This window comes from Diorhabda carinulata, chromosome 5 (genome assembly GCF_026250575.1).
Source record: "Diorhabda carinulata isolate Delta chromosome 5, icDioCari1.1, whole genome shotgun sequence".
Classification (NCBI taxonomy): domain Eukaryota; kingdom Metazoa; phylum Arthropoda; class Insecta; order Coleoptera; family Chrysomelidae; genus Diorhabda; species Diorhabda carinulata.
Genome location: NC_079464.1, coordinates 25,615,328 through 25,631,614, shown reverse-complemented (window position 1 = coordinate 25,631,614; position 16,287 = coordinate 25,615,328). Strand labels below are relative to the sequence as shown.

Here is a 16,287-nt window from a genome sequence, read left to right as displayed (position 1 = left end):
AAATCGGTTTTTTTTAAGCGGACGCAAGTCCAAGAAAATAAACTTTCGAAAAACTAAAAAAAAATTTTAAATCAAAATATTTCTCTTAAAAATATTTTTGAAGATATGTCAACATGTTAAAATATTCAATTTACAACAGAATTTAAAATTTTACACTTGTATCTTTATCCATAATTTAGTTATATAGCTCTAAAAATGTGAAACTATCAAGTTGCAAGGAGATATAAAATTTTCAAGTAAAAACTGTTATTTTGATTCTAAGACAATGTTTACAATTTACTAAAAAGATAGTAAAATTACTTAAATGAGTTTGATGGAGGGAAAAAATCAAAGATGTAGATTTGAGGCCATATTTCTGATTTATGGTTCATCGTTGGTTTCTTCAACCTCAAAATCGCTAGTAATCTCTTGAGATCTGTCATCAGTTAGCCAGTCACAAATTTTTTCGAAAAATCCTCGATGCTCGTCTGAAATGTTGGCTCTCAGTTTTTTAATATCTTTTATCCTTGCAGTTTTTATTGGCACTCGACCTTGGTAAGCCTTAACCGAAGATGGGGAGAGAGTATCAGCTTTGTCTTAGCCAGTAAAAAGTTATAATGAATAATACCATTTATTGTAGGGTAGGCTTTAACTCATCCTTTTAACTTAGATTCATAAATGAACAAGAAGAGAGCACTAACCTGAAAATGCATTTAATCCTTCTTATCTGAGTTTTTTCCTTTCGTTTCTTGTGATATACACGGTGTTTTGTAAAACCTATTTTGCCATTTCTTGAAATCTAAAACTACGTTAGATGATGTAAGCTCATGAACGGTGAACTTATTAAACCGTGATGAGTTTTGCCAAATTATGTCACTTATTTCATGAATATCAAAAATGCGATCATGTTTCTTCAAAGCCTTAGATATTCTTCCGAAATCCCTGTCACACGGAAGGAAACTATGGCCGCAAACAGGGAAATACTGAGTGATCTTCTGGAATTGACTTGAATCTGTCAGGTATAAGCAGAACCTTGACATCGCTTGGTTATTGTTTTGGCCTGAACATTTATTAATGAACAGACGAAGTTCAGTGTATTGGCTTGGTACGGATTTTAGGTATTCAGAACAAACCTCATTAAGGCTTTTTCGTGCTACACCCTCGTGGTACAAGAATAATTTAGTGTCGTTACACTTAAGATTGTGTATTCCAAAGCAATTAACTGACAACTGTCTCATATACCTGAACGGGAATTTTAGGAATAGATACAGTTTTCATGTGATCAAATGCTAACGACAAAATATGTTTTTCATCATTAAGATATATTCATCCATTAGCCTGTCACCCACAACTACTAAACTATAAAAACTATAAAGTAAGTCTACAAAGACTGTACAAGGATGTTTAGTAACATTCACTACAATATTTTGGAGGTTATAACGACAATAGATAAATATGAGTAATAGCCGACTGCAGATAATAGGCGAAAGTCCAGAAATCAAACAACAGAATCCATAGAGGAAGTGGACTAACGCCTTTATAAAAAAACTCTTTTGGACTTGCGCCCTTTTAAAATGAACCCAAAAAATTGAAATGCTGATTTGATCCATGTATTCTTATGTTTAGATTACAAAACCACCAAAGCCCGAAAATGGACAAAAATGGACTTATACCCGACGTAAATACGCAACAACACTTCATACTGATCCATTTTTTCATTTCTATTCTCACGAGGTCTTCATTTAATTGATAGTACCTCCTAAGCCTAAGTTGTTTTATTGTTTTGAAGCCACCGATTTAATATTCATAATCATTATTTTACTTTTTCTAATAATTCTAAATTGTTATTATTATAATGCATTTAACATATAAAAAGATTAATTAAAACAAAATTGCTAATAAATTTAAATATAAAGGAGTACTACTCTTATTAATTCTTCGACTAAAGAGGAAATAACTTATAATTCAAACCATACCTCAAACATTTTTATACATATTTCTAATAATTAAATTATAGTTTAACATTGGATACTCACCTATTTTAGCACTTTGATCCAAATCATCTTGGCTATTTCCGAAAGTTTTATCTACATGCGCATCACGTCTAAGAGAGGCATCGCGGGATGGTCCCAATTCTTCCTTCAAATTATCAAATCCAGATTGATCCAAATGAAGTTTAGCTAATGCCTTTTCCATATCGTCGGTCACTAATTCCACATTGCATATACATTTGTTGACAATATCCTGTCTTCCTATTTTATTTAAAGCTTGTTCCAATTTATTTCCTTGAAACATAAAACAAGGTAAGATTGTATTAGAATCAGTAATGACGTTAAGTAACACGAAAATTCATATATCTTCATTGTTTAATAAAAATATTTGCTGGCAAAATAGGGTCACTTTTCCAGTGTATTCAACTTTCATAGTAGTAAGGTGGTCGCTGTAGTTTAGCGAAATAGTATTCTGTTGTAAACCAGAACAATCAAAGTTCAAGACCAGACGTGAAAATAATCGAGGAAGGCAAAGGCAAAGCGCGATTAGTATTCTGCATATAACGTTCTGATCCATGGTTAAACTGTAGGTTTCTTCTATTTTTGGAAACTTGGCAAACTAAAACAGGTAGAAATAAGATCCAATCACGGACATGACACAAGAAGAAGGTATTAAGGTTATTTATGAGTATCAACATAGTTCATATATCATATAAAAACAAAATTTAATTTTGCTTTTCAAGGTGAAAATATAAGATCACTTCAAGTGAGACGAATCAATGGAAAAATTGAAAAGAAAAATGATTGTTTGGTAAATAGACGGGTCCAAAATTGATCAAAATAGGAAGACCAAATTTCATATTCTATATATTTGTTGGTCAGGCTTGCCTAAAGATTTTTCTAGTGTTACACAAGCGATGTTTTCAAGCGGGAAAAAGTTATGGGTTAAAGAGTTGATCAAAAGTAACTAGAGATGTGTCGATACCAAAATTTTTCGATTCTCGATACCGATACCTAAAAAATCGATTCTCGATACCTATACCATCGATGTATAATAGTCCCTTATAAAAAAATTCTCTTGCGAGAAACATAGTCATAATTTGTTTGAACAACCTACAAACCAATTTTAAAATATCTATGCCTATACAGGAATAAATGAGGCAATTTCGCAAATAAAAAACAAACAATGGTTTAATAAACATTTATTCTGAAATTAAATTGGACCAATCCTAAACAGAGGGAAGCACATGGTCTACGTTAAGCTCTTTGGTTTTTTGGTTATTGTATCAAAAATCAAAATCATTATCAAAGTTATTTTGAAAGCAAGATTTTTCTATACTCTACCCCTAATATATTAAAGACGATATGGAACTACTTTGTCGGCGCAATAAATGTACCGAGGCAGCCAAAGACAAATATTTTAACAAATGATTTTTCAAAATATAATAATTTCATTTTGATAACAATATAAACTGAATTAAAAAATAATTTTTCGTCCATTTACTGGTATCGACTTTTTGCGATCGATTCTCGATACCGATACCAATTTCCAAAAATCGGTGGTATCGAGAACTAAGTTCATTTCTATATGGACGAATATAGTTTATTTTTACATGCTAAGAACCGACACAAAACAGGGGTCTATAGGAGAGTCCAAAATATAACGATAGGGGGCAATACCAAGTTGCTTCCCTGAAGGTTATAGAATCTCAAAGTAGGGCCCAAAATTTCTTTGGTTAGGTTTTGATTGGAAAACCTCTTCCAATATTATTCTACAGTTGAGTTCACAAAAAACTAACACCAATCACATATCCACTTGTTCGCTAAATGAGAATTTTCCACTCATTAAAAAAATTATCACAATTTAATTACTATAGAAAATTAATAGCGAATTATAAAAGTAGAAGTATAAATTCATATCTAAAAACATGTTTTCGGTTATTCGATTGAACATGACAAAGTTTTTTGGAAAATTGCGAGAGTAAAAGGAGTTTTAGAATGAAATCACCAATAGTATGGAATTAGAAGATTCTAAATCAACCGAAAGATAAAAAACTTCACTCCTAATAAAACCACCCACCGTTTAATTACCAGTACTTAATACTCTTATATTTTAGTTGGAGGATTGCAAAGAAATTATTTTTCTTTTCAAAATTTTTGAGCCCCACTTTGAGGCCCTATATCTAATTTCTAAGGGATGTAATTTATTATTGAAATAAATAGCCGACAATTGTCATATTTTGGACCTCTTTATACGCCTCTGCTTTGTGTTGGTTCTGTATATTCTAATTTTACTTATTAACCTTCAAATTCAAAAATATACAAAAAAAGCAATTAAATGAACTGTTCTATTAAAGAAATATGTAGAAATCTAAAGAATTAATGTTATTCATACCAGTGGCTTTATTAGCTTTTTGTCTTAACCATAACCGGAACATGATCATAGCTTGTTGGGGATGATTTTCAGGATATTCTTCTTTGATAAGTTCAATATCCGACGGTGGAATATCCAATTCCAAAGCTAGTTTTTCCCAATCGTCATCGAGCAAGTTACAAATATCAGTTAATCTGAAATCGGCTCTATGAATTGTATCAGGTTTGCCTGAATAAAATTAATAAACAGGTATAAGAAACAATGAACAGTTACATTTACAGAAAAATTCAAGATTTCATGTTTCAACTGTAAAGACTCCATTAAGTCAGTAAATCCCAATAGTTTAAAAAACTTACTGATGCCTCCGTGCATGAGATAGCTGTGATCTTTATCCAAAGAAAGTAGATCTGATTGAGAGTCTCTACTAGGCAAAACATCTTTCGGTAGAACGAGGTTTAGAGTGCAAAGCGGAGTTTGATTAGGTTCGCCTCTTGCTACCTTAGCATCGCTCATAAATATAATGCGCCCAGAAGATTCTTCATCCTGAAATAAAGAAAAAAATATCGTTGTATTAATACAAATCTGATCATCCTTTTTTATCATATTAATCTCCACAGGAGGTCAGTAGCTCGTCGCTCGTGAGTCTCAAGCGGCTCTCTGTTATAAAGTTATGGCTCCCCAGTTTCACAAAAAAATTAATAATTTATTAACGAAATATTTCAAGTTCATAGTTTATAGGTGTGGGAGACCGTTGAACACATAGGCTTTCAGATAGGCCCGTCATGCCTCACTTGACGTTACCAAAGTCCGATGTTCTGAAAAGGAAAAGGAACTAGGGAACAAATATTAAATATCGGACAACTTATGGAAAAGGGTAGAGAATTTAATGTTTCACTGTTTTGTAGATTATCAAAAAGCGTTTGATAAAGTTAATTGGAACTATCTTTGGACCATAATGGAGGAAATGGGAGCACCAAAACACCTAGTTCACCTAGTGCGCAACCTCTATTAGAAAAACAACGTCAGAATCGACGGGGTTTACTCAGGGAACTTCAGAACGGACGCAGGAGTTAGACAGGGTTGCATTCTTTCACCTACCTTATTTAACGTATATAGCGAATATGTCATGAGAGAGGTTTTAGATAAGTGGCAAGACGGAATATCAGTTGGCGGAAAGGGGATCAACAACCTGCGCTACGCCGACGACACACTAATCATAGCGTCAACCATACCAGCAAATCTGAAATTACGACCAGACTTTCTCTGTTATCAGCGAAAACAATTCTCCACAAACATCAGAAATTGCATACTACGAAATGGTAAACAATTTAGTTAAAGTTAAAAAAATATGGAAAGACAAATCTATCAAGAAAACAATGAAACTCCGTCTAGTTGACGCTCTTATTTTCCCCATTGCAACGTACCCAATTGAAACATGGACTTTAAACGAAGCAGATGAAAACCGAATAGAGGCTCTCGAAATGTCGGTTTATAAAATACTCTTGCAAGTATCATGGGCAGAATACCGAACCAACGTATCCTTATTACAAGAAATTGGTCCACGTACAAGGCTGCTAACCAGAATAAACCGCATGTATCTACAGTACCTAGAACATATAGCCAGAAAATCAGGAACAATGGAACGATTTATCATAGAAGGAAAAGTAGAAGGCAAACGCCCAAAAGGCAGATCTCCAGCTTGATGGGTAGACCAAACAAAACCCTTAATAAATATGAGACTGCATCATGCCTAAAAGATTGTACAGGATAGGCAAGTAGTAGCAATATTGCTTGGAAACAACTATATAAATCAAATATAAATGGTGACACTTCATTCTTTTGAAGATATTGGAGAAATGAGGAGGAGGATATATTATTCATTTAAAACAAAAAATCAAATAAAGCTGTTTTATTTGCCAAATAATTGGGTACCAATGGGAGTATTTGAGAACGGCAATTATATGAGATGAGAACTTCTTAAAGGAGGTCTGGCTATTAAATAACGAGACTGCGAGCCTAGAGGGCGCCCTAGACGGGTGGGGTAGAAAACGAGTAGTGGATTGAGTATCTAGATATCTTGTCTATTCACCTCCCAAAACACGTTTCCATCACTATTATAATATTTGTGCAATAGCGGTTTGAAACGAACGTGTTTTTTTCTCATGCCGAAAACCATATCGTTAAATTGAAAAAAAACTCAGATTGAGTGCTATAAATTGTCGTCAGAGGCCTATTGGCACAATTCGCTATTTCATGCGCGTGTTTTTGAGTGGTGTAAGCGCTTTAGTGAAGGCCGAGAGAGCACTGAAAGTGACCAGCGCCCAGGTCGCCCTGTGACTGTTTCCGGGAACAGAGACCAAAATCAATAAAATTGTGCGTGCAGATCGTCGAATGAGTATCCGAATGATTGCCGAGGCTGTAAACGCCGAAAAAGAAAGGGAGAGAAATGTTATAAGAGGAATTACACATGACAAAATCTGTGCAAAGTTGATGCCAAAAAATCTGACCCCTGACCAAAAGCTGTTGCTTCAACGGATCTGCTCAGTTTTCCTTGAAAGGTTAGAAAAAGATCTGCTTTGAAAGGGACCCGATTTGAGTCGATGGATGCGGTAAAGCAAAAAACGGCAGAGCTCCTAAAGGCGCTCACCATAGAAGACTTTCAGCACTGCTTCGATCAATTGAAAAGTATGGAAAGGTGTGTGGCGAGGGAGGGGAATATATTGAAGGGGAGCATTCGAATGAAGAATAACTTTTATAATAAAAACCTTTTTCGTAACCAGTCTCGTTATTTCATAGCTTTCCTTTTGTAAATGATCTAAAGTACTTATCAATACAAAAGTAAAATGAAAATAAATTCGCAAATCTCAACCACTGATCAAAAAACAAGTGAATATACCCTCAATCTTTTCAATCATTAAACATGTGGAATCAGCTATCTTTCCAGATCGTGTAATAGGGTGCTTGCTTTTTGTATAAAAAAAATTATGTTATTTAATATAAACTTGAAACAGGTTATTGAATAAGGAAAAAAATATCTCAGAAACTGTACAAAATGTTATTAATAAATAAAAATTTGGAATTCAACAGTTAAAAACTAGTATCAATAAGGTGAAGCTTACACCTTATTGTTTTATAAAATCTTTACTAGAATTATCCCAATAATTTATTTAAAAAATGAAATGCCATTGTGTGAGCTTCCTACTTTCCGTTCTTGGGGATATTCTGTTACAATTGCTTCATTACTCATTATTTATCTTACCTGATCTCGTAGTCTCACAGTAAACGCCAAACGATTTTCTCTAAATGCTTTGAAACCCAGTTTTGGTTGATCTCCTGATTGTAATACGGGAACTACGTTACCACCGAATTCCATAAACACGTCTTTCCCTTCTAATACCTAAAAAGGTTTACGTTAATTTAAAAATTATTAACAAGTATGGTTTAATATTTATAACATTTAAACAAATTATAGTAACGATTTTGAAGAATATATTTACTTCTACATCTCGACTCTTTGCAATTTCAGTGAAATGTTCTTGATGTTCTAACGTTTTGTCTTCTTTGTCATCTGTCATGCAAAATACTCTCAACCTTGCCTCCACTGGTGATACTCTTTTGGCGAATACAACGAATTTTGCCATGAATGGAACGTGCATTGCCTGAAATGTAAAAGTTATCTATCAATTTCATTTTTTATACATGGTTTTTAATTGAATATTCATCAACATAAGCCTGACTTTATCGAGCTTTCTTCTGCTACTAACATCTGTTTGAAGATTCCTATTTCAAGTTGGAAACATCTTATCAGCATTTTCCACAATCCCATTATTCCATCCTAATCTTTACCTGCCCCTACTTCTGGTACTTACGAGGTCTGGCTATTAAATAACGAGACTGCGTGACTGGAGGGCGCCCTAGACGGGTGGGGTAAAATAAAAAAATACGTTTCCGTCACTATTATAGTATTTGTGCAGTAACGGTTTGAAACGAACGTGTTTTTTCCTCACCTTGTGTGACGAAAAGCAGGAGCAACGTATTAATCTCAAATTGACAAAAACTCCGACTAAGTGCTATAAATTGTCGCAAGAGGCCTATGGGGACAATTCTCTATCTCGTGCGCGTGTATTTGAGTGGTGTAAGCGCTTTAGTGATGGCCGAGAGACCACTGAAGATGACCAGCGCCCAGGTCGCCCTGTGATTGTGTCAACTCCGGAAACAGTGACCAAAATCAACCAAATTGTGCATGCAGATCGGCGAATAAGCATTCGGATGATTACCGAGGCTGTAAACGCCGATGAAGAAACTGTTAGAAAAATTTGACACGACAAAAGTCTGTCCGAAGTTGGTGCTAAAAAATCTGACTCCTGACCAAAAGTTCTTGCGTCAACGGGTCTGCTCAGATTTTCTTGAAAGGTTAGAAAAAGATCTGCTTTGAAAGGGACCTGATTTGGTTCGATGGAAGCGGTAAAGCAAAAAACGGCAGAGCTCCTAAAGACACTCACCAAAGAAAACTTTTATCAATGAAAAAAACGTATAGAAAGGTGTGTGGCGAGGGAGGAGGGTATTATTAAATAGCCAGACCTTGTATTGGATGATATATCATAATCAATAGCAGATTTTCGTCAGTTCTGCTCAGGTTTCCTAACCATACTTAAGGATGAAGATTATTTGTGTTTTATAAAGCTTAATTTGATATTTGTTACAGTTGGAAAATCGTTTTTAAATTAACAGGTATTTGTGAAGAGGATGAGATTTTATTTTGGGATGATTATAATGTAGAAACTTATCATGCAAAAGATTCTTCGTGGACAATGTAAGTTGAAATATTACAAAAAGATTTACCAAAGAGATATGTCAAACTATAGATCCTCGAGAGAAGAAAATTAAAAACCAAAGGAATTAGTCGTCATGTAATGACTAAAAAAAATGAAATTCATTGAAGAGAAAATAATTCATAAGCTGTGATAGGTAAAAGTGCATTCGTTCTATTATTCAATTTACATTTTTCAAGGAAAGGAAGTTTTTTCTTGTTTTTGCCACTAGCTGTTAAAGAGGCTAAGGTTGATTTGATGTTGAAAGAGATAAGCGAAAATATTTGTTAAATTTACCTGATTATATAGTTCTGTGGCCATTCTTGCAGCATCGGTAACATTTCTGCAATCCATGAGCCAAAATCGCGCGGACACAGTTGTTGTAAATGAAACACAATCTTTTACGAAAGTCAAAGGTGTTGAGCCAGTAACGTCTTCCCATACAGCTTTATTTTGACCACCTGTACGAAATCTACACGTTAGAATTAAGCATTTCATTTTAAAAACTTCATTGAAATATTTTGGTGTTTGTAATTAAATTAAAAAGAAAAAACAGTAACTGATACAATTTTTGAAAAATGTTTCTCTACCGCAAACACATTCTCTTCAAACTGGAACTTCTAGGTCAAATCTATAATTGTAATTATCAAATTTTTTGTGTGATTTAGTTTACTCTTGAAAATCAATTAACCACAATTCTAAAAATTATTTAATATTAGGATAAAATAGAAGTAATATATCTAACATGATTGGACAAAATTTGTCAATCTAAAAAAACCCCCGTGCATGTAATTTTTTTTATGAAAATTGATAGTTTAACCTATAGGATTTGCAAAGACAGAAAAATGTTCTAAAACATTAAAAAAATCGAAAAATGTTTCTCTCTTATGATTTGCCTAAAGTGTATTCGATAGAAAATTTCATTATCTTTCAGAAAGAATTTACGCAATTTTTTGACCGGTAGAGTCAGGCAAGCCTTTTTTTAAAGTGTGTGATGAGGGAGGAAATTTCTTCTTAATTACATAATTTTTTTTATTTTGGTTTGCGGGCTCAGAAACGGCCGGAAATATTCAGCAAACCAGCTTAAAACCTATTGACTCCGTCCGAGCTAAGTCGATAGATTTTAATCTGGTTTGCTGAATATTTCGGACCGTTTCTGAGCCTGCAAACTAAGATAATCTTAAAGTAGACATCGAAACGAACAAAATAAAAAAAATCATGTTACGTAATGAGGAAGAAATTTCCTCCCTCAACACACACTTTAAAAAAGGCTTGCCCGGTCAAAAAAAATAGTTTGCGTAAATTCTTTGTGAAAGATAATGAAATTTTCTATCCAATACACTTTAGGCAAATCATAAGGGAGAAACATTTCTCGATTTTTTTAATAATTAATTTTTTTAAACATTTTCCGGCTTTGCAAATCCATGCAAACCTCGCGTTTTCAATTTCTATAGTTTTGGCACTATCAATTTTCAGAAGAAAAAATTACATGCACGGGGGAATTTTTAGATTGACATCTCTTGGACTATTATGTGTGTATAACATTCTGAAGAATAACTTTTTGAATGTGTACAAGTGTTATATAGTCATTTTTCAAAATATGCACTCTAATACCTTCACATAAAAAAATAAAATGTGTCGAACCTCACAAAAATGATCACAACTGTTCTACAGGGTACCCTAGAAGTTAATGCGTTGTTTAAGATAGCAATTTATGGTCTTATAAATAAATATATTATTTAAATAAGGAGGTATGCAATAGCAAATTCTCAAGTAAGATTTATATTATTTTTGTTTTATAACAATTCTTAGTATATTCACAATTTACACTATAATAATGAGAAGTTGTTACTGTTTGACAAAATATTTATTGAAAAATTGTCATATTCCAAAAGATTATAGAGACAGCAACTTCGATGAATAAAGGAGGACATAATCATTATCGTCGAAAATTGAAAAGATTTTTATCAAGCATGCTAAGAACTCAACATGAACTTCTTGCCAGAAAAATCTAAATTGTGTGTGCAATCTTTGCTAAGGCTCTCTTAGGATATTTGGAGTAAATAATTTGAACAAATCAAAACATGTGCAAATTTAGAATTTAAAAGACATATTGAAGAAGATCGGAGAGAATACATAAATGAAAAATCTAAGAAGCATGATTGGAAAAGATCGAATCAGGAAAAGAATTAAAAAAAAGAAAATGACGCGCTTGTAAAACGTAAGGAAGAATTCAGTTCCACACACTTAATTTTAGAGAAAAACCATCAAGAAAAACGGACTCTCTGGAAAACCTCCTAAAAGATATGAGGACAGTTGAAATCCATTTCTGAACAAATCGTCAAATCTTGAAGATATTCCATGATGATTACCGAAAAAACATAAAATAATGTTCAATAATGATAACTTCAATTCTGATACGTTCTAAAGATCATTAGAGTTGTGAAAAGATTTACAATCTGACATTATTATACGAGGGCGGTTCAAGTGTGATCGATACAAACGCTCTAACCTAACATTACCTAATCTGAAACCTTTATTTATTATCCAAAATATTCCAAATTTACAATTATTTTAGGTAATTTTAAAAATTACACATTTTTGCCACCTCTCCGGAAGCTTTTTGATACTTAAATCGAAGAATTTCTTGGACAACTCGGACAGCCAAACGCGCATGAACTTCTCTACTTCGCCGTTGGTGAATTTTTGACTTCCGAAGGCTTCTTTCAGTGGTCGAAAAATGTGGTAGTTGTAGGGTAAGACTTTCGGTCTGTTAAGGGGGATGTCCCAGTATCTCCCACCTAAGTTTTGATATTGTATCGAGCGTGAGACGCGCGGTATGAGGGCGTGCAATATTCTGGAGGAGAATCGCACTTCCCGCTGGAATGCTTCTCCGTTTCGAGCAATAAGCGAATTTTATGTGTGTTTTGAAGAATTTAGAGTAATATGCAGCATTTATGGAACGTTGTGTGCTCAGGAAGTCAACGTATAGCAATCTCCGTCGCGTCAGGCCAAGAATACAGTACACATAATCTTACCCGCGGACCTGGTTGTATTCGTTTTGACTGGCGCCCTCCTCCTTCTTCTTCACTCTTTGGACGACAACTTGCTTAAGGGAGTGTATTACTTCAGAAAGCAGCAACAAACTTTCAACCGCATTAATCTTTGCTCGAAGTTCAACAGTTTGGAACCCCATCACGTCGTTATTTTGCGATAATGAAGGTGTTCGTGGATAATAGAATCTACACTACCAATACTTATGCCGAGTTTAGACGAAATGTTTTTAAAAATTCATCCTACGGACATTTTCGCGACCATCTTTGAACGCTTTGGACCATTTAAATACAGCATACCTCGGACACTCACTACCGAATTGATTTCGTAAACGCCGATGAATTTCTGTGACAATACGTTGCGCAATCGCGGTCGGTACTTGGTGTTCTCTCATGGTCGTAGCACGCGCGTGAAACATGCGTTCACGACGAAAACTATACCACGGTGACACTAAGGGACTCAGCTAGAACATAAGCTACAGGCGCGCCATCTACAGCGTTTGTTTCGATCATATTTGAGCAGCCCTCGTACATATACGGTGTTGTAGGTTTACTATGGAAAAGCTTTTTTCTCTCACTTTAGTTATCTGAATTGTTAATCCTTAACTAATTTCTTCCATGCATCTATTCGATAAATTAATCGGTTAACTTCTAGGTCACTCTGTATATACAAATGTCAACAAAAACAAACAGGGATACTTTTTTTTAATTTGAAGATTGAAAAAGAAGCTAATACCTTTAAATGACATCGCATCTTTTTATATATTTTCAGTATGTGTTATCTACATCAAATTTAATTTTATATAAATAAATATACAGGGTGCAAAGGAACTTAATACCAAAATAATGTTATAAGTTCAATATTTTATCATCCGAGCTTCTAAATTGAAAAAAAATCTTATATTAAGATATTATTTTTAGATTTCATACACATAAATACATAAAATATCAGTAATTGTTTATGTATATCTTCCAATCCAATTGGCTATTTGACTATATTAAAATATGTTTCGAAGAACTTCTTTTAGTCTAAAAATTCCTAAATGACCTAAAAGTCTACTATTATTTGATTTGTGTAAAAAGTGCACGATTTAGATAACAATACTAGGATTGGAGGTTAGTTTTTGTTTGGTTCCTACAAAGGTCTTGCTGACATGGTAACTACGACGTACCCTCTTTTTCATGTTTTTTGACTTTACCTATTTTGTATTTCAGATAATTTTCCATATCCTTTTCCATCCATACCTCAATAAATAAGATTTTAATAAGACGCACATGCAATTCGAAACAAACTGTACCTACTAATGAATCAAAATACTTTAGATATAAAATGTAAATCTGAAAATTTCTAAAATCATGTTCATTTTTTCTACTACCCACGTAATTTTGGCTTTAAGTTCCTGAATACGCTGTATGTTATGTATTAAACACCAACACTTTTATGAAAAGCTTAGAAATTTTTTATTGTTCGTCTCGTCTATTCTGAGAAGAATTTCCCCCATTGTTTAATAGATAAAAAATAAACAAGTAAATATGAACACGTTAATGTCATGTCTTCATTTTTTCCCTTAGTCAAATTTCAATTTGAAATCAGTTATGTATGGATCATACTTTTATATTAAGTTATTCATAGTGGAGATCCTTGAAGCTCCTCTTTGTGGATTTTAAGCAGGCGGATGATTCAATACGTAGAAAACATTTGTTCCAGGCGCTAGCAGCACTCGGAAAATAATACATTTGGTAAAAATTACACTGAATACCACCGAGAATGAAGTAGCTGTCGAAGGAAGCCTATCCGAAAAATTTGAAACAAAACGAGGTTTAAAGCAAGGAGATTCACTACCAACCGTACTGTATAACCTTGTATTAGAAATGATCCTGAGAAATAGTGAATGAATTACAATAAGAAAACACAAATCCTTGCCTACGCAGACGATGTGGTAGTTATAAGTAGAACGACAAAAGATCTAGAAAAAATGTTCTACTCTTTGAAAAGAAAGCAAAAGAATATGGACTGCGCATAAATGAACAAAATACCAAATATATTGAGATGGGAAGGGATCTAAATAGCTGCAACCAATTGAAAGTAACGACAGAGCAAACCAGGGAGTATAGATTTGATAAAGTCCAGGAGTTCGAATACCTGGGAGTGACAGTGACAAACGAAGGAGGTGAAACCAGGGAAATCTAAAAAAGACTGGCGAGAGGGAGCCCTAGGAGGATTGTTAAGATCAAAAGATATTTCAAGAGCCGCAAAGTTACGCATTTACAAGACAGTTATACAACCAACGATGCTGTATGGCAGTGAGTGTTGGATCATGAACAAAAAAGAAGAAAACAAAATAAACATGTGGGAGAAAAAGGAGGATTTTCGGAGGAGTGCGAGAGAAAAACGAATGAAGAGGAAGAACGAACGCAGAAATCAAAGTACTGTATGGTCAAGCTGACATGGGATTTATGGTCAGAGCAAAAAGACTCCGTTGGATGGGACATATAGCTAAAATGGACGAAGACAGTTGGACGGAAAGATCCTTGTTAAGGGGAGAAGAAACGAAAAGGAAAAGAGGGCTTCCAAAGAAAAATGGATAGAAGCATGTGAAGATTTAGAAAGAATAGGAATAGAGAACTACCGTGAAGCAGCCAAGCACAAAAATAGATGGAGGTAAGCAGTAGAGCGACTTCAAGCCTTGTGCCTATACGACCTATTGAGCTGTTTATATATATGGTTACTCCTTTAATTAAGCTGATTGATTTCAACCCATTATATATGGAATCATTTATTATACTTCGATGATTCAAATAAAACACCCCTTAGTTAGCATTATAATTTACCATTCACTCAACTTTTATTTGGAGCGTATACAGGATGTTCACGTTAGTAATTTTGAAATCGAATCTAATTTTAATTATTGCACAAGAACGAGAACAAAACAATTTGTTGTCATAGTAATAATGTCACACAGTAAAGTTTAATAGTCTTAGAATGTACTAATTACGTCATTGTACATGTCATACATATAGTGTTTCAGAATAAATTGACTATTTAATGTGAAGAGTTAGATAGGATTTTCTAGCAAATTTCACAAATTATCTTTTATTGTTGAAATAACATTAACCATACTTAGTGTTGGATTCATAATGTGAATAAAATGATATTGAACAAAAAATTATTTATTTAGAAACTTTCAATTTTGCTATACGCAATCGTGAGATTATTATTTGGTAGTACACAGTAATAATCCTTATAAAACGTATTTTTGTTATTTTCCAAAAGTAAGTATATATTTCCATTGGTATAATAAGCAAACTGACCACAATTCCTTCAATTTATATGTAATTTTATTTGCTGTATAAAGCCAACTTAAAAAGAAGTATTTCAAATTACAATATTTACATAGTACATTGGTTTTTGCCAAAAGGTAATACGTAAAATACAAACTGATCAATCCAATATCAATTGCAGAAGACAGTTATGGGAGGAACAATCAATATTTCATAAATACGCACGACACTCATACCAAATTAGGAAATGAAAAATAATGTTTACTCCCCGTAAAAAATTCGGTACATCTAACAAACCGTCAGTCCACGTGGACTTGATGAATGGTAGATCAAACAAAATTGTCGGCAAGGGTTTTTATAATCTGCAATTGATATTAGAAGAACTATATCTATATTCCTCATTTGTATATGTATTATATGTTGTTTTTTTGCTTTATAAATCCAATTCGAGAAAGAATTTTAATATTACTATTAAAATATAAATAAGAATTACTTATTTACTTACTTAAGTTATTTTAATCTGAAACACTATATGATAGAAGTCACCTCAAATAAAAAGTAAATGCTTTTCAAGCAGATTTTTCATCTCTCAAAATGAAAATAAACGCTAATATTCAACAGAAAAATTCATTTTTCCATTTACAATTCAAAATATCATTGTTTTTCAGAAAGTATATTTTTGATCGTTAACTTTGCAGTATATAATAATTGTAACAAAGAGCAAGCACACTTCAATCACATAACATTTACGGAACTAAATTTACCTGATTTAGTTCCTATCGAAGCATGAATACGAA

The 16,287-nt window shown here is 33.4% G+C and overlaps 1 protein-coding gene across 6 annotated transcripts in view; it reads right to left on the bottom strand.

Moving 5' to 3' along the window:
• Nucleotides 1-16,287, bottom strand: part of LOC130894160 (ankyrin-3-like) — a 174,036-nt gene that overhangs the window by 25,837 nt on the left and 131,912 nt on the right. For all 6 annotated transcript variants that reach the window (XR_009059299.1, XR_009059300.1, XM_057800775.1 and 3 more), the window contains 6 exons: nt 9,453-9,616; nt 7,842-8,003; nt 7,604-7,741; nt 4,701-4,887; nt 4,366-4,572; nt 2,016-2,264 (listed from right to left, as the gene is read on the bottom strand). Coding sequence is in view for 4 of the 6 variants with exons in the window: in XM_057800775.1 (XP_057656758.1) it covers nt 2,016-2,264; nt 4,366-4,572; nt 4,701-4,887; nt 7,604-7,741; nt 7,842-8,003; nt 9,453-9,616 (1,107 nt within the window). In the remaining 2 variants the exon portion in view is untranslated. The remainder of the gene's footprint in view (nt 1-2,015; nt 2,265-4,365; nt 4,573-4,700; nt 4,888-7,603; nt 7,742-7,841; nt 8,004-9,452; nt 9,617-16,287) is intronic.